This window comes from Ammospiza nelsoni, chromosome 6, assembly GCF_027579445.1.
Source record: "Ammospiza nelsoni isolate bAmmNel1 chromosome 6, bAmmNel1.pri, whole genome shotgun sequence".
Classification (NCBI taxonomy): domain Eukaryota; kingdom Metazoa; phylum Chordata; class Aves; order Passeriformes; family Passerellidae; genus Ammospiza; species Ammospiza nelsoni.
Window position 1 is genome coordinate 25,425,750 of NC_080638.1, and position 22,517 is coordinate 25,448,266.

The 22,517-nt window shown below is 38.9% G+C and overlaps 1 protein-coding gene across 12 annotated transcripts in view; it reads left to right on the forward strand.

Moving 5' to 3' along the window:
• Positions 1-22,517, forward strand: part of CELF1 (CUGBP Elav-like family member 1) — a 56,451-nt gene that overhangs the window by 27,242 nt on the left and 6,692 nt on the right. For 3 of the 12 annotated variants that reach the window (XM_059474588.1, XM_059474587.1, XM_059474589.1), the window contains exons 3-13: positions 2,774-2,961; positions 3,718-3,800; positions 4,206-4,254; positions 8,245-8,379; positions 8,576-8,655; positions 9,049-9,210; positions 10,545-10,626; positions 13,609-13,737; positions 20,021-20,134; positions 20,298-20,483; positions 21,348-21,491. In XM_059474588.1, coding sequence (XP_059330571.1) covers positions 2,784-2,961; positions 3,718-3,800; positions 4,206-4,254; positions 8,245-8,379; positions 8,576-8,655; positions 9,049-9,210; positions 10,545-10,626; positions 13,609-13,737; positions 20,021-20,134; positions 20,298-20,483; positions 21,348-21,491 — 1,342 coding nt within the window. In that variant the 5' untranslated portion in view covers positions 2,774-2,783. Of the gene's footprint in view, positions 1-625; positions 763-2,773; positions 2,962-3,717; positions 3,801-4,205; positions 4,255-8,244; positions 8,380-8,575; positions 8,656-9,048; positions 9,211-10,544; positions 10,627-13,608; positions 13,738-20,020; positions 20,135-20,297; positions 20,484-21,347; positions 21,492-22,517 lie in introns of those variants that run through there. The other 9 variants (XM_059474579.1, XM_059474578.1, XM_059474580.1 and 6 more) reach the window with 8 other exon arrangements.

Consider the following 22,517-nt stretch of genomic DNA (forward strand, 5'->3'; position numbering starts at 1 on the left):
TGTTTTACTTCTATAAAAGGATTCGGTTTTGATGTTCTGTGGTTGTTAAGGAATTTTTGAATAATCTGACCTTTTTTCTGGCAGATTTGGAGAAAAATTGTAATTGGCATTTTGTGCCATAGAAGTTGAGAGTGTCAATAGTAAAGCACAAGGGGAAGAGAGTGAAATCACCTATTAAAAATGTTTATGGTGAAGAAACCTCTTGACTTCACACCTTAGTATTGCTGATTTGGAAAGTGCTTGTCTGAACTTCAAGGCCTTGGTCTGCCATTTTGGGAGACAAGGAGTTAGGTGGGGGTGGAAAGACTGGAGTTTGTATTCTTTTTGCTCTGTTACCCATTGCTATCTTCATGGATCTGACACTCTGTTTATCTGACAGTGCACTCAGTACTGCTTCGCCAGGGAAAATTGCACAAAACAAGCCTAGTGCATCAGCATTTTCATTGTGTACTAAGCTGAGCCTCCCTTCACATGGTCACATCCCCTTTTTAATCTGGGATTCCATGTCCCTTTCCCAGTCCAGCCTGTTTCTGTGGTGTCTATTGCTGGTCTCCCTGAGCTTCTGTTTCTGTGGTTTGAGTGTTTTTTGTGTGGCTGAGTGTTAAGACCTGCAGGACTTTTGGAAGTGGTGTTGTTGGGGGGTTAGGCAGTACATTGATTTAGTGTTAGGAGTTTGTCAGAGACTGAGGTGATGGCCGCGTTCAAGTTGGATTTCCTCCCAGAGATGATGGTGGACCATTGCTCCTTGAATGCAAGCCCTGTGTAAGTATTTTCTCTTCATGTCTAAGTTCTAACTAAAATGATAGCTGGAATTGCTGTCTCAAGGCCCTGCTGTCTGTTGGGACAGAGGGGGACAGGAAGGAGAGATAGGACAGCCTGCAGTTTGTTTTCTTGAAGAAATCCTAGTGGTCATGGAAGATTGATGTTGGTTTGAAGATGGGGGGAAAATGGTCTGATAATTGTGGTGATAAGGACTAAGGAGGAATAAAGCTGTTTGATGACACTGCTTATTGTATGCTACAGGTACTGATATTATAACATGGATTGTTGAAATCATTTGTGGGAAGAACTGTTTCTGTTCTTCCCTATTAATGACTCCAGACTAAACCTTTTAATTAGGAGTAAAATATTCCTTGAATACTGTTGAGGTCATATTAAGAGTTGCCCAGTTAAAAGGAGCCATCTTGTGCTCTTGAAGCTACCCATGGAAGGCAGGGCTGAAAATTATTATTGGATAGGGTAAACAATTTCCAATTGTTCTTAACTGAAATGAAAAGAGGCAGTTTACATGTTTGTAAAGGGTGTTGTTTCCCTTGGCTGTTTGGAGAGGTGCTGACCCTTTCTAAATGGAAAGGTGAAGAGGAGTGAAAGCATTTATGATTATTCTCTTCCCTTCTAGTAAGAAGCTTTGTTGCTTTTGAAGTCTGTTCATACAGCTATAAAATTATGAGCTTTCCCTAACATCATTTTTTTCCTTAGGTTCTCTTAGGTTCTGAATAGCAGTTTATTGATGGGGAAAAATACTAAACAGTACTGGGCTTGGATTTTTTTAAAATTCTTTTCAGGGAGAAATGCAATTTCAGATGGACAGTGAGGAATACTGTTTACTATCGTGCAGTTAAAAAGCCATTCAAACTGTCTTCAAAGGAGCAAAGCAGAGATGAAGAAAACTGACTGCTCTGGAAGAAGACCACCTTCAGCAAAGAGTTTGGGGCGGGGGGGAATCATTGTATAGTTGCTGTTCCACTCCCCATGTCCTTTCTAGATTATGAAGGGATTGGTCAGCAGTTTTAACCAACTAGTCACTATAGCTACAACAGGGTGTTGTTACAGTCAGACTTCTGCAGGGAGGGGTGCTCTGGTGTACCAGGCTGGGGGTACTGATAACAGACATCACACTGCACCTAACAAATAATGAGGTGTCAATACAGGGAGCAGTGAAGGACTTGTCAGCTGGCTGGGTGGAGCATAACACAGCTTTTATTAATAGGGTGTAAATGCTCATATGGCTAGACAGAATGCCTTGGAACCTATTGAGGATTCCAATACTCAAAACTTCCATGTTGTTGTAGTCTAAGAAGTTACTTTTTTTTTTTTCCTCTGTTAGAACCCTGACATTATTGAACCTGATTCAGTCTGTGACTAACTGGATTGTCCAATCCCAGCCTTTTCATGTACAATTTAAGCCTCATTTTTTGCCAATTATTGTTGAAAGCTCCCTAGTTTCACAAAGAAGTACTTCCTTGTAAACCTTTAAAGAAACTTACCATTGGATCAGTTTTTTCTGTTTCTGTGTTTTAAGATGGAACTTCACCTTGGGAAACAGTTACAATTAGTCTCATGTAAAAATGTAGTAATAACATTCTCTCATTTTCGGTGGTTACTGATAACTTTGGTAGATTGTAGGTAGACTGAGCTTAGGTTCCTTCAAGTTCTGGTTTCTTTTTACATGGCTGAGCTAGTGTTAGTTTTCAGTTATCTCAGCAGATTTATATCCTGAATCCCAGATGTTGACTGCATTATGGGAACAGAGTTTTAAACAGCTGTGTAGAGTGTGTTTCATTTCAAAGGACATAGCTTGCCCGTAAATGTGAGTGTACTCTGGTATGCATACTGGGAATGTGCAAGAGTTCCTTTTTATATGTATATTTTCATCATACACATTTATATATGTGTAGAAAATTATTTTTTCTTTAATTTTGCCATAGGCATGCTTTTGTTTAGAATTTGTAGGAAGATATAAACCAGAATTTTTTGGTTTTGTTTTTCTTAGTGCAAAGAAAATGAATGGCACACTGGATCACCCAGACCAACCTGATCTAGATGCTATCAAAATGTTTGTGGGTCAAGTCCCACGGAGCTGGTGTGAGAAGGATCTCAGAGAACTTTTTGAACAGTATGGTGCTGTCTATGAAATCAATGTCTTGCGGGACAGGAGCCAAAACCCTCCTCAAAGCAAAGGTGAGAACTTCTGTACTTCTCTTGTGAGACTTGGGATTTCAGCCACTTTCACATAATTGCAGTCTTAGTTGTATGCTTATTCAAACAGCCCTGTAGAGCTCTGTGTGACCAGATATGCATGCAAGCCCAGACTTTATAAAACCTTTGTGTTTATCTAATTATACTTGAACTGTGATCCAGTCATTAGCTGAGCTCAGAAAAATCATAATTTTTTTTAGAACTCAGCAGTGATGGAGATGCTTGAGGAGTACGAATTATAATTGCAAAGCAGAACATCCAGTAATACTGTGTTGCTCCAGAGCATCACTGTGATGATGTCATATGATCAAAATAAGGCTGAATGGGACTCAATTTCAGATAAATATGAAATTGGGGTTTTAGTCATTTGTGTTAATCAAATACTTGTAAACATTACTAATTTTAGTGCCTGCATTTGCAGTTTGGTTATATGCAATATTTCCTATGAAGGTAGGTAGGGTTTTGGTACAAGGAAATAATTGAGTTTGAAAATGAAGTAGCCAACAGATGTATCTGCTTGTTTTAATGGGATATTGGGTTAGTTCTGAACATATTCTATTTTATTACACTTGGAAATCTTTCTTAAACTTTCGCAAACAGTAGCACCTACCTGTTCCAGCACCTAACCTGTTCTTATCATACATTTTCCATTGGAAGTATGAAGTTGGGCTTGCAATTTCTGTACAGCGCTCCAAGATTGGGTGTTCATTCCTCGTTAACATTTTGTTTCAATTGCAGGGTGCTGTTTTGTTACATTTTATACCCGTAAAGCTGCACTAGAAGCACAGAATGCTCTTCACAACATGAAGATCCTCCCAGGGGTAAGAGCAGAGCCCTGCTTTCTTCACAACTGTGTCTTGTTTCTCTGAGCTCCAGCACCACTGAAGCACAAACACATTATGTTGCCCTGAAATAATGTTGTAAAAAACCTATTCAAAAGATCAGTGTTATGAGGTCTATATAATAGCAGAACTTACGGGAATTTTGGAGTATTTAAAATAATGATATGGCAGTGAAGTGGGTGGAAATGGCTTTTATAATACTCTGAGGAGGAATGATAGCATATAATTAGGAAAGCCTTTTCTTGGAATTTTGTAGTGTTATATATGCACCTCTCTTGAGGCAATTTAAGCTATAATTTCTTTCTTTCACAATTGTTATGGGACGTATTCCATATAGTATGAAGTGGATGTAATCTGAGATTAAATAATCTTTTTACATTTCAGATGCACCATCCTATCCAGATGAAACCAGCTGACAGCGAAAAGAGTAATGGTAAGCTTTACTAAAGTCCCAGTTTGGTGTCATCATTTGGGCTAGTCCGGAAACTTGAGGATTTCCCTTTTGCTTAACAGCTTTTGATGAAGTCTTGAATTGGAGGCCTGGTTTTTTAAAAGAAAAAAAGTGAAATCAGAAAGGTGTGTTTTTAAATAATAGGTAGCGTGAGTGGTGTCTCTCAAATTCCATGACTCAGAGTATCTCTCTTGCTGCTGCTTGTGGTAGAACCATGTTGTCAGTTAGGGAAACATCCAGTGAGTTCTTCTTTGTACTAAGGTGGTTTAAATCTTTTTTGGGGACATGGGCAGTGGGATTGAGTGCATCCTCAGCAAGCTTATCGGTGATGTCAAGCTGAGTGCTGTGGTTATACCCTAGAGGGAAAGGAAGCAGTCCAGAGGAGCCTTGACTGACTGGAGAGGTGGGCCTGTGTTGACCTCATGAAGTTCAGCAAGGCCAAGGTGCTGCAAACATGGATACAGGCTGAGTGATGAGTCAATTGAGAGCAGCCCTGAGAAGGACTTGGTGGCTAAAAAATGGATATAAACATGCAGTGTACACTTGCAGCACAGAAAACCAGTCATATCCTGGGCTGTAGCTAAAGGAGGCATAACAGGTTGAGGGGTGATTCTCCTTCTGCTGTTGTAAGACCCCATCTATTTGCACTGCATCCAGCTCTGAGGCCCCCAGCATAAGACATGGACCTGGGAAGCATGTTCAGGGAAGGGCCATCAAGATATCCTAGGGACGGACACCTCCCCTGTGAGGACAGGCTGAGAGAGTTGGGGTTGTTCCACCTGGAGAAGAGAAGGCTCCAGGGAGCCTTCTAGCAGCCTGCCAGTACCTGAAGGGAGCCTACAAGGAGGATGTGGAGGGATTGTTTATCTAGGAGTATAGAGATAGCACAAGGGATCACAGTATTAAACTGAAAGAGATTTAGATTAGATTTTATGAAGAAATTCTATACCATGAGGATGGTGAAACATGGGAACACGTTACCCAGAGGAACTGTGGATGCCCCATCCTTGGAGGTGTTCAAGACTTGTCTGGATGGGGCTTTAAGCAGCCTGGTCTAGTCAGAGGAACTAGGTGATTTTTAAGGTCCTTTCTACACCAATCTATTCTATGATTTTATGAAATCTAGAAATGCTTTTTCATGTGTTTGTCCAATGTGAAGCAAAGTCCATTGCAGCTGGGGTGGGAATCAAAAATACTTCTTGTAGCATACAAGAGAGGTTGAGAATTAACAGCAGTTCAGTAGAGAAGAAAAACTGAATATTTCTGCACATTGGCCATTTCAGATGGATTAAGAATTTCTTCAGATGTATTAAGAGTTTCTCATCTACCACGGGGTAAATGATCATTTATCTATGCATTTCCTTGTGAGAAATGCCTTTCCTTTATGTACCTACATACATGGATGTTCAAATGTGTGTGTATCTGTATTGCTGCAACCTAAGCAAAGAAAGCATTTAGTATCCTATAGTTTCAGCCTTTCTAGGCTCAACCAAATTTTATTTTCTTCATTTGCAGTGGTTTGTGTTGCATCATGGAGAAGATAGTCCTGGTTTGAGAACGTTTACCCCTTATTAACATAATAGAAAAATAAAAGATGGAATGTATGGGTGACATATAGTAGGAGTAATTCCATCTGCAGATTTCTCCATGGGTATACAGGACACGTTCCTGTGTAAATATATCTAGAAAGGAGTCTTTTGAAGTATTCTTTTGAAGTATTTTTGGGAGGAGAACAGAATAGGTTCTCTAAACTTAAAATGACTTCACGTTACATAGAAACACACATACAAATATCCTGGGAAAATAATGGAAAGTTTAAAAAACTTCCATCCTAAGTGGAATTTTAGGATGTTATTTCTGAGGCTATTATTTAACTCTTGAGTGTTAATAAAAAATGAAGGTGACAACAATAAATAAGAAAGCATTAGTTAGGAGAGTATTTGAACTTGCCACCAAGACAAGGGATTCTGGATCTCTTGGAACTAAAATGGTCTGCTAAAAGGATTTGAAAGCAGCTTTCTGCTCTAAGACCAGAAAATTAATTGGGTGCAACATTAAGATTTAAAGGCCAATTATAGTCATGTCTGCTGGAATAGTTTGGTGTCTTCCTTTCCAGCATCATAGAAGACTCAACAAGTAAGTTGGTTTCCCTTCACTATAGCATTGAATAGGAGAATGTTGTATTCTCATTGTATTCATATTTTTCAAGTCCCATACTGCACCAAGCTGTTCTTCTCTGCAGCACAGTCCTTCATGCATCTTCTCAGGGGCTCCTCCTGGGCTCTTGACCCACCCCTATTTATTCCAGTTACCTTCACAAGCTACAGCTGCTGCCCAACTAAGGGCTTGGCAGCTGTAGCTCGTTTGGAGTAACTAGGACCCACATACATAGATCTTAACAGGGACTCTCTCCATAACGATACATATATTCAGGCCCCCACATTTCCCCCCTTTTCTTTTAACAATTATACAATTACAATACACATACAGTCCCAGCTCTCAAGCTGCCACAGCTCTCAGCTGTCTTAGATACATACAAATCCCTAGATGTTCCAAGGCTCTTTTCCTTAAAGGCCATATTCTTACAGCTTTCTGCTGTTACAGCTCCTTAATTCAAAGGCCATATGATATGCTAAAGTCCCAGCTCTCAGCTGGCCTTTCTTCCATAATATCGGAGGGTCCCATACCTTCTCTCAATGTTTGGCTGCGTGTTCTTCATCACATCGGGGTCACCAGTTGTTGTATTCGTATTTCTCAAGTCCGATACTGCACCAAGCTGTTCTTCTCTGCAGCACAGTCCTTCGTGTGTCTTCTCAGGGGCTCCTCCTGGGCTCTTGACCCACCCCTATTTATTCCAGTTACCTTCACAAGCTACAGCTGCTGCCCAACTAAGGGCTTGGCAGCTGTAGCTCATTTGGAGTAACTAGGACCCACACAGATCTTACAGGGACTCTCTCCATAACAATACATATATTCAGGCCCCCACAGGAGAAGACTTTTTTGAAGCTTCAAAATGTGCTAGAGTGTTCATCATTTTATATCGTGATGAATGTTGTTTTATATTTTCAAGTGATATTATGAATAATTCACTTCATCCTTTAAAAGGAGGTATTTCAGAGGTGATCAGCATCCTTAAATAAGTAAATCAAAAGTATAAAAATCTGCTCTGAATTTAGATTTACCCCCCTCACTCAAGTGACCTTTAGCTGACATTAGTAACAACTAACTGAAAAATGAAGGGAAATGCCTTTCTGAACCAGTTATTTTAAATGGTCTGCCCACTGAAAGGTATTCTTCAGCTCTAATATATCTAATAGCATCAGTATTTAGAGCCAAAAAACAGTACCATGCAGTCCGTGGTTTGATTTGAGGTGTTATTTTTGTGCTTTTGATGCAGATCAGAATGGGCCTATCACTAACAGAAGTAAAAGTGTTCAGTTTTAGCAACTGCTGTTGCTTCCACTGTTGAGAGAGGAGCATGAGGAAATTGGCATATCTAAATTTAGGTGATTGGCATGAGGCTAAAAAGAAGCTTTCTAGAGTTCACTTGCTTGTTTATGTACAGTTAGGTATATGTTGGTAGTCTAAAGATAGAATAAGCAGAGGAAAGACAATGAAAGTAGTACAATAAACCACATTCAAGCCTTGCCTCACCTAGAACTGAAGAGATACAGGGAAGTGCTGAATCTGACATACTTTTTTTCTTCCTTTTTTAACATGTCTGTTGTTCACAGACTTAACAGGCTAAAAATAATCAGCAAATCATAAACATAAAATCATAAAACATCTGTCAGGTTCATTGAAGTACCTCATATGCATCCTGTTGAACTGAAGACATGGTCCATTACCAGGAATCTGGTTTGATAAGCACATATCCTAAATACAAGGGAAATAACTGCTGTTAACAGAGAAGTCCTAAGATCTAGTAAGCACATATTTGCTGGTAATACTCTTTATCTTTTGCTTCCTTAGCAGTAGAAGATAGGAAGTTGTTTATCGGAATGATATCCAAGAAGTGCAATGAAAATGACATTCGAGTGATGTTCTCCCCCTTTGGGCAGATTGAAGAATGCAGGATATTACGGGGCCCCGATGGCCTGAGCCGAGGTAAGCAAAGCAAGAAGCTTTTTTGGCAGTTTGAGGATGCTGGATGCTGCCTTTTGCATCTCAGCCTGGCATTTGAGCTTTTTCTGTGATTCCCACCTACACCTCCTCCCTACTCAGTAAGCATTTTCATTCCTGTATTCATCTCAATAATTGTGGAGGTAGTGAACAACTTGATTCCTTTTTGTTCTTTCCCCAGGTTGTGCATTTGTGACTTTTACAACAAGAGCCATGGCACAAACAGCAATCAAAGCAATGCACCAAGCACAAACCATGGAGGTAAAACAAGTTAGTGGGTGTCAGGAGCAGGTGTAATTGTCAGGCAGTCACTATGGAGTTTCAGGGACTAGAGAGCAGAGAGAAGGACAAGTGCAGTTCTGTGTTTCTTCATAAAAACTGCTCCTGGACCCCTTGTGTTTGTTTTGCTCTATTTTTAGAGTCGGAGATAGAAACTTCATCTGCAAAGAAAATACTAAAATACAAAACAGAATTAAAAGCAAACAAGATTTTAAACCTTTGATGAAATGTTCTGTTTGAATATATATATAATATAAATGTCTGTATCTATGCATAGAGGAGGAGGGGAATGATTCCAATGACTGGGTCTTAATTCAGTATTTTTGTGACTGCTGGGGATAGCAAGTATGTAATTGTTTGAATTGCTATTTGCAGGGTTGCTCTTCTCCCATTGTTGTAAAATTTGCAGACACGCAGAAGGACAAAGAGCAGAAACGAATTGCTCAGCAACTTCAGCAACAAATGCAACAGATCAGTGCTGCCTCAATATGGGGGAACCTGGCTGGTCTGAACACACTTGGACCCCAGTACTTAGCAGTGAGTTTCTGATTTGGGTTCTTTTCATCTCTTCAGGAATTGGAGTGTCTGACTGTCTTACAGTGTTTAATATATTCATTTTTAGAAGGCTCCTGGAAGATAGGAGCTGGGTTCTTAATCCCCATTTTGTGGATCAGAAGGCTGAAATCGTGTTATGTGCTCTCATCTAGTTGGGATACTTTTATAGGACGATTTCAGCCCCAGTCAGAGTAGCCCTAGTTACTGAAACTTTGGGTTTTTCTCCTGCATTCTGTAGAATGCGCTTTTTCTGTATATAGTATTGACTAAATGTTTACCATATAAATGCCCTTTTCAAGTCTCTCTGATGACATAGTTATTGTATTCCTTTATAATTTTCCTTTATTTCTGTTGTCCTCTTCCAGTGAAACCTGGAACAGTACTTGGTACTGTCCAGATAGAGAGGATGATCAGATTTGAAGCAGAGTAAACCCAAACAACAACCAACCAAATAAAAGCAAACCCTACAGAAAATAGAGAGGAGCTATTCTGTTCAGCAAAAATGATGTAACAGAGGGTAGACTACAGTTTCATTTCAGTTGATTTTGCTGGGTTCCTGAAGGATGAACTTTTCAAAAACTGATATGCTTTTGTTCAAGAGAGTTGCCAGAGTAGGTCTGACAACTGTATTCATGTAATATTAAGTCTGAGGAACAGAAAAGGAAAATTTCATTTCATTCTTGGTATGGTGTATAGTTGAAATGGGACAATTCTCTTACTACTTTTTTAGTTTTGGTAGATTGGAATTCTTTTAATAACAGCTAGTTAATAGAAAAAGGATTTGGAGATCTCTAAAAATCTTCTGAGCTAAAGCTTGAAATGTCTTTTATGTCTGCTGTGCATAAGGAGAGTAGAGGGGGTTCCCTCTCCTGGTGGCTCTTTCATTTTGGTTTGGCATTGCCATTTGGCCCATGCTGGCAGTGTCAGCTGTACAGTCTGTTTTGAGGTAGCATATCCTTAGGGTTGGTAATCCTGCCTTAGGTGCTTTGAATAAGAATTCTCTCACTACTGATTCTGCTGGTTTTGTCTTTGTGTGTTGGCTATAATTTTCCCTCAGCACTGCTCATGTTGAGTGAGGAAAGCATTGTGCTGTTGCTTTGGCTGCAAAGTGCTGCATGGGCTACGTGGAGCTTCCCTGTGGTGGTGCTCTGGCTGTGTTGTTCAGGGAATTCTCTTTATGCTTTGCTGTGATGTGGTGCATGGGCTGCAGGAATTCATTTGTGACGGCGCTCTGGCTGTGGTGTGATGCATTTTCTCCCAGAAGCAGAGCCAGCCCTCACTCTCACTCTTGTTTTGTTTTTTGGTGTAATGTCTAGCTTTATTTGCAGCTCCTTCAGCAGACAGCAGCTGCTTCATCTGGGAACCTGAACACACTGAGCAGCCTCCACCCAATGGGAGGTGAGTTTTCTTCAAGCAGAAGACAAATTAAGTGCCAAACAAAAGAGAACAAGGGTAGACAAAGTAGCCAAAAGGCTGTAGGCATTTTAATCTCATTTAAATAAGTAGTCCTGTGTTTGCCTACTCCTTTGAAATGACAGGAATTCTCTGCTACAAGTGTGGCTGTTCCTTCTTAATCTTACTTAACTATTGTCCCCAAGGTAAGTGGTGGTATCTCCCCAACCTCTGGCATTTAAAATTGTCTTCCCTTATGGGTAGCAAAAAGAATGCTCTCTGTATTTGTTTTCATCCAAACAGGTGCATATGTGAAGAGCTGTTTTTTTGAAATAGGCACTCACTAATGCACATGTTTTCAATGGTTCTGGATTCTTAGTTTTCCCATTTTCAATACCCAAGAACAAAGCATTTACATTGGAAATACATTGTTGTTAGGAATGTGAGCTAGTGCTTCATTCAGATTCTTTTATTCATTCATTTGAATTACAGTTCATTATGCCATTACTTTTAGGGAAAATCAGCTTCATAGATAAGAGCCAAATTCCTTGCTATGGACTACTAGTCAGAATATTCACTGAGTATAGCAGTCCTGGAGCTGTAAATTGGTTGTCCCTTTTGTCTTCACGCAGTTGGGAATAATAAAACACATGTTAGCAACTCCTTTCACCACATTCTCTAAATTCTCCTGCTGGCAGAGAAATCTATAGTTTTGATTTTAATACTGAAGACTTTCAACTTTTCAAATTGCCTCCTGGAGTTTAATGGTAGTTGCCCGTATCACGTGCCCTTTCTGTGCAGAAGTTCATCCAAAAGTGTCTTTGTAGATCTGACTTGCATTGGCTGGTGCACCCATCAGTAACAATTACAGGTGTTTGCAAAGTGTTACATTTTCATTTGTAAGAATTTTGATTTATACTGGAAGTTGATTCTGAATTCAGCTTGCTACATTGACTTCTTTCATGTTAGACCTCTTCAGAGCTTTTAGATCCAAGACCTGTGCAAAAAGCAACTTGTTAAAAAACCATTTCACTGATATGCTGTGTGGGGATGATCTATAAATTATTTTGTTGGGCACATGATCCTGCCTTTCCCGCCTCTTGTGTCTGCTATAAAACAGGATGTAATAAAGAAGAAATTACAGCAGTAAGCACTGGGGCAGAGGGAAGGGCATAACTGTCTGAGACTGAGAAGTTTACAGGGTAATTCTTTCTTCACTATTAAAGAACAAAACAAAACAACCCCCTCAAAAAAAAACAACAACAACAACAGCAAAAACCACCACACCTTCAAACCTGAAATCCAGACATATAAATAGTGTGTTACATGGTTATTCCAAATCTGATTCCTTACCAAAAAAGTTGTAGTTTTAAGGTCTTGATGATATCTCAGCTGATCTCCTTTCTTGAAATTCATAGAAAGAGAAATTAACTAGGTTATTAGATCCCACACTTACCAGACTTTGCAGACAAAATTTAATCTCAACGCTGTTTGAAAGCAGATGGGAAAACAGTGTGATGACAAGAGGACAGGTGCAGCGTGCACATGACAAACTGCTTCAGTAAGGAACAAGCTGCTCTGTTCTTCATTAGCTCCAACACTTGCACTTTTAACCCTCTGTAGCACAATAAAAGCAAAATAGAAAACTTCTTTAGCTTTATGCTTTTATGTTACAATTGAATCTTTAGAATCTAAATAAAGGCAGAATCCATTTGTTTTGGATACTAAATTTGCCAAAGGAAACAGATCCTGCCACAAACACGTAACAATTGAAAAAGAGTTTAAAAAACCAAACAAACTATACTGAAGGTATTAGAAGTACTTTAGAAAGTAATTTGTCTATCATGCATTGTCACATTCTTATGTTGTCAATTTAATGTTTAAATTACAAAACTGAGGTTTTAATTATTTGAGATGTGTGCTTTGCTCCCAAGGTCTTACTGACTATCCAAAAGATGAGATACTATGTCTGCTTAGGATGTTCTGATGTTTTTAAATGAAGGGTGATTAATTTAGTTTTGTTTCTAATTATGTTGGGAATAAGTATTAGGGATTGTCTGAAGTCAGATGAAGAGAGAAGGAATTGTTTAAATAATCAAAGGTAGAGACAAGAAATGGAAAATAAGGGAAAAGTGAAGGGAGGCAGAATTGGAAGAATAGAGCTAGTCTACCAAAGGATGGTTAAAATTCAGGAGGATATCCATTCTAATGGATCCTCTGGCAGAAAAAGAGCAAAATACAGTCAGTACTGACCAAATGGTTTCATTCAGAAGCAGTGGCTCAAAGTGAAGGTGAATCAGATTAATAAATTGACCAGTAAAATTCATAAACACAGGGGTCCCTTGCTTCCCACACACAGCATGCCTGAGGTTTTGTTTTACTTTCCAGTGGGTTTGACCAGCCTGCACATACGTTGGTTGATCCTGTGGTCATGAGTTGCCACTTAACAATTGTCTCACAATTGACTGTTACTTCTTGGCTGCCAGGGGGACCAAACAAAACATGCTGATGCTCAGCTGATGGTGGGTTGAAGCCATGCCTTTGTGGCCTCTGTAGTGTGAGGCCTTCATGAAGGAATTTTGCAGTTAGTGCTGTCCACATACAAAGAGTGTGGAGGACGTGAGGGCGGGAGAAGTTGTTGGCCTGGTGTCTAGGCAACTTCTGTAGCTTGCACATAAGCTCTCAGACCCTGGCTTAACTCCTATGTTTTGTTGACTGGAGAGAACACTGCTTGAAAATGTCTGTCCTTTGGAGTCTCCATCTGGCGTAATGACTACCTGGCCTTTTCCAGAATCACATCTGTCTGGGGAAAGAGAAAGATGTTCAGTCATAGCAAGGAGCTGCAATGTAGGAAGGATTGGTAACTAGTGTTAAGGCTGTTGCTTTTAAGCTCGCTGCCGTTGGTCCCTGTGATGAGCTTGCTGTGTGTGTCACACGTGGGTGCCGTGGCAGTGCCAGCAGACCCTCGCATTGCTGCCTGTGTTGCAGGACTGAACGCCATGCAGTTACAGAACCTGGCTGCCCTGGCAGCCGCGGCCAGCGCGGCTCAGAACACACCGAGTGGCACCGCCGCGCTCACCTCCTCCAGCAGCCCCCTGAGCGTGCTCACCAGCTCAGGTAAGAGACTGCCCCTGCTCTAGCCTGACCTGCACTGCCCTGGAAGTCCTGTCACCTGTTTGTCTAGCCCTTTTTGTCACTTTCATGTTGATCTTTAGTAGAGAAGCAGTTTACTAGTAGATTCACTGGCCTCTGTTTAGGATAGATATCTTTGCCACTAGCAAAAGCTTTTTTGCCTGCTGTGTCTCTTTCTCCAAATGGTCGGATTAATTTAGAGTAAAAAGAATTTTTGAGGTCATCATGAAGCAGAAAGGTAGGTGACCTTCTTCCAGTCATATTATTACAATCTCATCACATACTTGGTTTATCTGTGATTTTAAGCAGGCACAGGTAAATACACCCTGTTCCTCTCAATATGGAAAGAGAAAATGCCTTTAGCATGAGATAAAGCATTCTGTGTGCTAGAACAGTACAGTTTATATTCCATTAATGAAGATAAGGATATTATAACTTCCTCATAAAAGTAGAATAAACAGACACCTAGCACTTCTACTGGAAAGTGGTTGTATAGAGTGTAGTTAATGAGTTGCACATAAAAATCAGTATCTTCCTTTTGCCTGCCTTTTTTGTGTTTTGTTTGTTTTGAGTTGTTTTTTTAAACTTCAGGTTATGTACATTAACCAGAGATACTAGAATGTCCAAGTAGTGTTCTTTAGCTGCCTTATTGTTAAATGTGATCATTAAATGCAAAAAGCAAAAAACTAAAAATAAATTCAGTTGTGTTTATGGCAGACATACTAAGTTTTTATCACAAATGAGGATCAGTATTCTGCTCAGTTATTTCTATCCTATTTTGAGTTATTACTAAATCCTGGCATGAGAAGGGAGACCCTGTATTTTCAGGGTGTCAGTTTTCCAGCATCTCTGGCTTCTGTCCTACAGAGTTGACATCCTCACCTGTGATTGTGAGAGACCAAAGAGGGTTGGAGGAGGGGGTTTTACATTTCCACAGGTAGATTTTGAGTTGCGTAGGAGGACCAAGGAGCCAGGCTAAGAGATTATAAAGAGATTACAAGGAAAAGCTGTTTAGAAAACCTTCTGTCACATGATTGGAAGTTAAACCATGGGTGCTTTGCGCAGTTTTCTACCTAAAGAAATCCCAAAGAAAGAATTAGTCCAAAGAGTGTTCTGTTGCAGGACATTTTTTTACATAGAAACTTCGTGGTCTGCAATTGTTAAAAGATTGAAATTGTTGAACTTATCTTGACTCACAGCTGTGTATCCTATTCTATAATTTAAAAACAAAAGAGAACAAACAAAAAACTATGAAGAGTTCAGACTACAGAAGCACTGCATTCATAACCCACTAATGCTTCTTCATCATAAAGGAAGCATGAAGGTTAATGTATCTGACAGTTTCTCCTATATTTCCTCATGCTTTGTCAGGTTACAATTTGTTGAGATTGGCACTTAGAACTAAGATTTCCCTATTGGTTGTCTCATCTAATGACTGCAGCAAGTTTGTTCTCTGTTTGTTGAGGTGGAGAAGGGCTGGCAGGTTGTGAAGTTCAAATGTCAGATGTGCTAGAAAAAGCAGGGACAGCCTCTTCTCAGAAGTGTGCAGTGAAAGGACAAGGGCAATGGACACAAGCTGCAGCCAAGAAAATTCTGATTAGATAGAAAAATAAAATTATTGGCAAGAGTGATCAAGCTCAGGAACAAGGTGCCAGAGGGGCTGTGAAGTCTCCATCATTTCAGAGACTGAGAATTCAATTGGAAAGGACATTTTCAAATTCAGAGGTTAGATGAGCTCTGAGCAGACTGTTAGACAGGAAAATCTACAGAGCTCACTTTCAAATTAAGTTATGCTACTATTCAGTGATTTTTTGGAATTGGCTTTCCCTCTCTGAATTTTGGCTGTTCCACAGAACTATGCAGGTTCCTTTTTCCTTGATGAGAGACATACTTCAGGACTCTTCCATTTTTTATCATTCTCATGAAGGGGCTCAGGGATGGGGAGCAGCCCATTTTCTAGTACTTTCTGTGCTGAATTCAAATACCCTTCTGATTATCAGTAATATCACTAAATGGTTTTGTGTCAACAATTCAGTTATCATGGTGGATCGTTTGTATTAATATCCTATACAGTTTATCAATTAACTCTTCACAGACCTGTAACATGAAGCAAGCCCTATTGGCTTCCTCTCTAAACCTAATTTCAAATATAATTTTAAAGAGTAAAAATTAGCTTTGTTCAAAATAAATAAAAAGTTTGAGAGCATGTTGTCTGTAAGTACTCACTGACATCAAATTCTGAAACAGTTCTAATGCCTTTTGTTAGAGGTATAAATATGCTTCACCTTTTAGGACTACACTCAGACTGGGATGAGAGGAAGCCTTAATGTGTACAGACACATTCAATCCCATGATACTTCCTGTAATTGTACAGCTTTTTGACTCTCTAGTCTTCAAGGAAACTTGAGATTCTATTTTGGTTAATATTCATATTGCATTCACTCTGTATATGTTCACATAGAAGGCTGTTGGGCTCCACACAGAAAACATCTGTCCCTCCTGAACCACACCCAGACCCTGAAGAAATTCAGTATATAGCAGTTCAATACCATGTGTTAGTAAGTGCCTGCCTTGTCTGAGGGACATATGGCAACATCTACTGTGATAACCTCTTAAACCTAACTGCAGATGAGATGACTAACTCCTTGACTTCTCTCCATCTGTCATCCAAATGTTCACCTGATGCTTACTTGGACATCTCTGCTCAAATTGCATAATTGGTGAAAAAATCCAGACAGTCCTCCTGCATAGTTGCTTTCTTGACTTTCTTTCATCTGCACTGATACCATTTGTATCTGGGGAGCTTGGAAGTCTACACACATGGACTTATGGATGAGTTACCTGTTGGAATGGTGGAACTCGGGGGAGTTATGTATTGTTGTTGTGCTGCCTTCCTACTCATTTCAGACAATTTTTTTTAGATCGTTCCAAGCACTATCCAAGTTGTGTATTTTGATGTAGGATGAGGTGAAGTAAAACCTTCAGCTTGCTGAAGATCAGCTTGTGGAACTGAACAGTCTGCTGCTGTTATGTAGTTGTTGTTGCAGAGACCATGGCTGTAGATAAATTCAAACTGCTTGTGAAAGGAACATCCAAGGAAGTACTATAGAAATATCTCAGGTTAGGAGTGTCTTGTCTGCCATCTTTTTGACTTAAGCACCAATAAGAGTTATCTGCTTCAGAGGAAAATGAAATGGTTGCAAACACTGAGGTATGTTTCTATTTGTCTTCCTTCTTAAGGCAGCCTCAAAGCTTAGGTGATTTTCCTGGACTTGATGTGTCTCTGGCAAAATTCTTTTCAGAGATAACAGAGTATTTCTGGTTTTAATGAAACTAATTCAGGTACAGTTCAGTCACATTCATCACCTGAATTTAACTTTTCTTCAGGTCATTGATTGGATGCTACGTGGCTGAATTAGGACAGACTTAGTGTTGTCTCAGTTTACCTACCTCCACAAGTTGTTACTTGATGTCCTTGTCTGAGTTTCATTTTCTTTCTAATAATATGTCTTTCAGTATCTTTCTACTGTCCTTTATTACATATTCAAATTTTCTTTAAACCTTCTTAAGCATTTTCAGCTACTTCTGTTAGAGTTCACCTTTTTGACTAAATATAACTCAGTATATGGATTTAAGAAAACATAACCTTAGCAGCAAGAAAAAACCCAACAACCCATCAAAAAACTGCACAGAAACAACATTAAGAATTAGGGATAGAGTAAAGAACATGTATAAAACAATATTGATTTCCCATCCCCATTACTTTGTTCTCTTTTCTGATCTAAAATATAACACAAGAAAAACAGAACAGAAATGTTGACTAGAACAGTAGAACTCCTTTACTATTAGGACTAGTCTGAAAAATAGACTACAAATACATTAGTGTTGTGATGAATAGGAAAGAACAGACATTAGATATTTCAAGAACAGAATTGCCGGATATCAGGTCAAGTTGTCACCTGATCATTTAAAAATATAAAACAGCTTTTTCTTAGCATAGTGTGTGATTAAATTGCAGAAGTTGTGCCTTAGAACATAGTGGAGTCCAACAATTTGGTTTTCACATTGTGCTGAAATTAATGAATGAAAATTGTAACTTTATTACAAAGACATTGCCTTTGGCTGAAAAAATCCTAGATTCACAGATGGCTCTGGTGGTATATAGGCTATATGCAGGAAGCATTCCTTTGTAATTGCCCTGTATTTCTGCTCTACTGTTATTTATCTGCCTTTTGTCATCATCAGAAATGCGATGCTATCTTCAATTCCTATGTACACAGGATAAAGAAAATACAGACAAGTCTTTTGTTTTCTCAGCATTTTCAGTACTAAAGCATTTCTTGTTTTGCCTGAAGAAGTTTCTGATAAAGGCAGCTAAACTAAAATAACCGTGTGATCAGCTTTTTATAGTGGTTTAACTTAATTTATTTAAAATCACAACCTTTTAAAGTAGGGAAGGTATCCATTTTCCCTCTCACTTTGTTCTCTAGCCGGTTTTTACCTTAGCTACTGCTATTTTATTTGGGATAGATTTGGAAGGGATTTTTAAAATTGTGTTCTCATCTGTCAAATATAGTGTCTTTTTGAATTATAAAGATCAACAATGAAATGTTAGAGAAACAAGTGCTATTCTAAAATCAAGGTAACTGTATGATTTCTGAACTCTGGCATTGATTCAGTCAGCTGTGCTAATTTTTCTACCAGCTTGACGGTTATACTGTAACTTTTTCCCTGTGTTTTCCCAACATTTAATATGCTATTGATAGTAAGGCAGGAAGTGTGTCCTTTCATCAGAGTAAGCATCTTAAAATAGTTTGGGACATTATCTCTCAATTTTTGATTTAATAGGACAGTTTGTCTTAAGTACTAGAGGAGGTTTGTCATTCCATCTGTTATTACAAAAAGTGGTATGAAGTGCAGCCCTCTGGTTCTCATGCAGCTTTGGTTAGGTACAACTATTTTAGTTAGAGGGTTTTACATAGTCTTTACATAGTTCCAATATCCCACCCCAGCAGAGACTTTGTGCCATAAACATGAAATGGTAAATATGTAGTGTGGGTGAAACTGCTTGAAAGATGCTAACAATTCTTTGAAAAGTTTTAATTGAGCCTAATTGAGAATCACAAAAACATGAAGAAAATTGAAAATGCCTCAAATTCAGTTCTTCTCTTACGTCCTTGGCCAATCTGATAAATTCCTCCTGCAAACAGATTACAAGATACCTCTACAGCATCAGTCTTCAGTATCTTTTAATTTTTAGCAGTCATAAATATTTTCTAGTGCATCTTGTGCAGGAAATATAAACATCTTGGTTAATAGCAATACACATAGCTTTTCTTCTGCAGTAGTGTACAAACCTGTTAGAAAAACCACTGCTATATAATCATAAAAATACTATGCATTTCTTATTTTATCATGTCCATAAATCTTTGTAGCTGATCTCAGTGTGAACTTCTTTTTCTTTTGACATACCAGCTTTTTTTCTCATTATTTTGCTATTGATTTCTGTAGAACTAACTGTACCTGGTGTAGAATTTGGAGAGCCATGTAAGCTGTTACAGTCCTAGGTACTATATTGGTAGACTTCTTTAACTGAATCAATGTAGTTGAAGATGTTGCTGGAATAGAGGACAGACTATTTATTTTTGGATGTACATTTCAAGACTTCTCTCAGTCCTAGCCGCAGCTGTGGCAGCAGGATTTTTAATAGAAAATTATTTAATGTGTCAGAATAATCTGGGCATGTGGTGTTCCTGTTCTGGCAGAAAACCGTATGTTCAGCTTTTTGTAATGTCCCTAGTACCTATGTTTGCAGGTCTTTTTCACCTTGAGTGATGTTTCAAGGATATGTGTTAATACATAGCAAGTGACTCTTACTTTAGGCAGCAGGAAACAGGGCATCACTGCTGATTATCTTATGTTGAGATACAGAGTTTAGCCAACATTTATATAATGTCTCAATCTTACATGTCTTACACTTACTGACATTATTATTGCTACAAAGAGTAGATGTTATGATGAAGTAGAAATTTTTAAACATGTAGGAAGGGCTTAGAACATAACATATATGTTCTTATATTAGAACATGTAACAGTATGATCAATCAAGTTGTGTGGGTTTGGGGTTTTTTTTTTTCTTTACATAAAGTATTCTGTGTTGCCTGGATCTGTTCCTTATTAGTTTTTTTTCTACTGGAATAACTTAATGAAGAAGTTGAATTATCAGAACTAAAAATATGAGTTGAAGCTTAATTGTTTTATTTTAATAGCAGGTTCCTCACCTAGTTCCAGTAGCAGCTCTTCTGTTAATCCAATGGCTTCTCTTGGAGCTTTGCAGACACTGGCAGGTGCTACAGCAGGCCTCAACGTTAGCTCTTTAGCAGGTAAGTTATGTCTAGTGCTGATTCTCATTCCTCAGCCTGTGCTAGGTCTCTGGGGTGATTTTTTTGCTCCCTGCTTTCTGTAATTGTGCAGAGCATTTGAAAGGTTGTTGATCTGGCTCAGTGGAAGCACTCAGTCATCTTTTATTTCCTCTTTCTTATACAGGAATGGCAGCCTTAAATGGAGGACTTGGCAGTGGTGGTCTCTCAAATGGGACAGGTAGTACAATGGAAGCCCTCACACAGGCTTATTCTGGAATCCAGCAATATGCTGCTGCTGCACTGCCCACACTCTATAACCAGAGTCTCTTAACACAGCAGAGTATTGGTGCAGCAGGAAGTCAAAAAGAAGGTAGGCAAAAAGTTGTAGAAACTACTTAAGATGGGTTTTCAAAGGGGCAGGCTTAGCCCTTGCACTTACTTTACCTGCAGATTTTTTTATTTGGTGTCATATTTTAGAATCCAGGAGTTACTGAAGACAAAAAAGGTCTGTGGGATCTTTCTACTAAGGGCTGCCCAAAGTAGTTTTTATACAGAATGTTTCTCATGGAGTTGTTCTAGTCTTAAGTGTTTCCTTAATTGTACTCCTGTATGTTCTCAGAGGGAAGGAGAATATGAGTGTACAGCCTGACAGATCCCACTGTCAGAGAATCAGATGTGGTTTTGTTAATGCTGTTTTCTGGGTCCTTCACCTCTTCCAACACCCAGCTACTTATGCCAGTCTTTTCACTCTAGATTCAGGTTAAATTTAATATGTAATGTAAAGTAATATAGAATGTAGGAGTAAGTTTCCAGCAAAATGTTTATAAGAGAATCTGTCAGATTACAAACAATGTGATTATTTGTATTTTGTTTGGAAATTTACTTAGTTGCTTTGGGACCACAATTTTTACGTAGCCGTTTTTTGTTCAGTCACCGTCTAGCATTCAAACTTACTGTTCAGTTGTCATTACAGCAAGTATCTGTGAACCAGTTTTGGCACAATGTGTAAAGTACAAACAAAAGTGGTCAGAAAGAGCTAGAATTATTTGAGTGATCAATCCCAGCAAAGGGCCATGCTCATTTATTCTGGAACTAAGTGCTCTGCAGTACTGTAAACAGCAGTTTCATTGTTTTATCTAGAAAATCTGTCTTGACTGGCTCATCCACCGTTTTTTGTGCAGTGGGTATGTGGTATCCATGCTCTTTCTGAATTTATTTTCCTACTTGTTTGAAGGTCCAGAGGGAGCCAATCTGTTTATCTACCATCTTCCCCAGGAGTTTGGGGATCAGGATCTGCTGCAGATGTTCATGCCATTTGGAAATGTCGTCTCTGCCAAGGTTTTCATTGACAAGCAGACCAATCTAAGCAAGTGTTTTGGTATGTTTAATCTACAGCTTCCTTCAAGGGGAAGCAATGGGGCAGACATTGATCTCTTCTCTCTGATGACCAGTGACAGGACCCGAGATAAAGGCCTGAAGCTGAGTCAGGAGAGGTTTAGGCTGGATATTAGAAAAAGGTTTTACACCCAGAGGGTGCATGGGCATTGGAAGAGGCTCCCAGGGAAGTGGTCACAGCACAAGCCTGACCAAGTTCAAGAAGCGTTTGGAAAGTGCTCTCAGATGGACAGTGTGATTCTCAGGGTGTCCTGTACAGGGACTTCAGTGATCTTTCTAGATCCATTCCAAATCAGGATATTTTGTCATTCTAATAAATCATTATCTGTAAAAAGCTGGCTTTTATAGTAATCTCTTTTTCAATATATTTCCTAGTCTAACTATTAAGTAAGTTGGGAATCTCTATATATTCCTAATAAATAAACCAAATGCTACTTCCAATAATAAACTGTATTTTCCTGATTTTCAGTGTGACTTTTTGCTTTTCACAATTTCTTTCTATTGTGCCCTATTATAGTTTTCTGGGCCTAGATATTTCTCACTGAGGTTAGCTCCATTGGTTAGAGTACTGTGCTAATAATGCCAAGGTTGTGGATTCAATCACCTTTTGAGCCATTCACTTAGGAGTTGGATTCCTTGATCCTTTTGGATCCCTCCTAATTCAGAATATGTGATTATTATTTGTGTTTGCAGACTGTAATCCTGAGATAGTTCTTCCTCTTGCCTCTTCCTATCTTTTCAATAATTTCAATAATAATTTGTATATATTACTCAGTACGTTTTTGTTATTAATTATTTATATTAATATCTTTATAAATAACTATTGTGGGTACCATATTGCTTTTTTGTAGTGCTGTAACCTCTCATGACTGTTTTGATAGATGGAGATTTCTTGTGATTGAATAGGAGATGTATGCCTTTCTCTATAGTTTTGATAGCTTTGTGTCTACATAAAATCATTAATTTTTTCCTATTTGAGCCAAAAGATGTGGACAATCTGATGATTTGT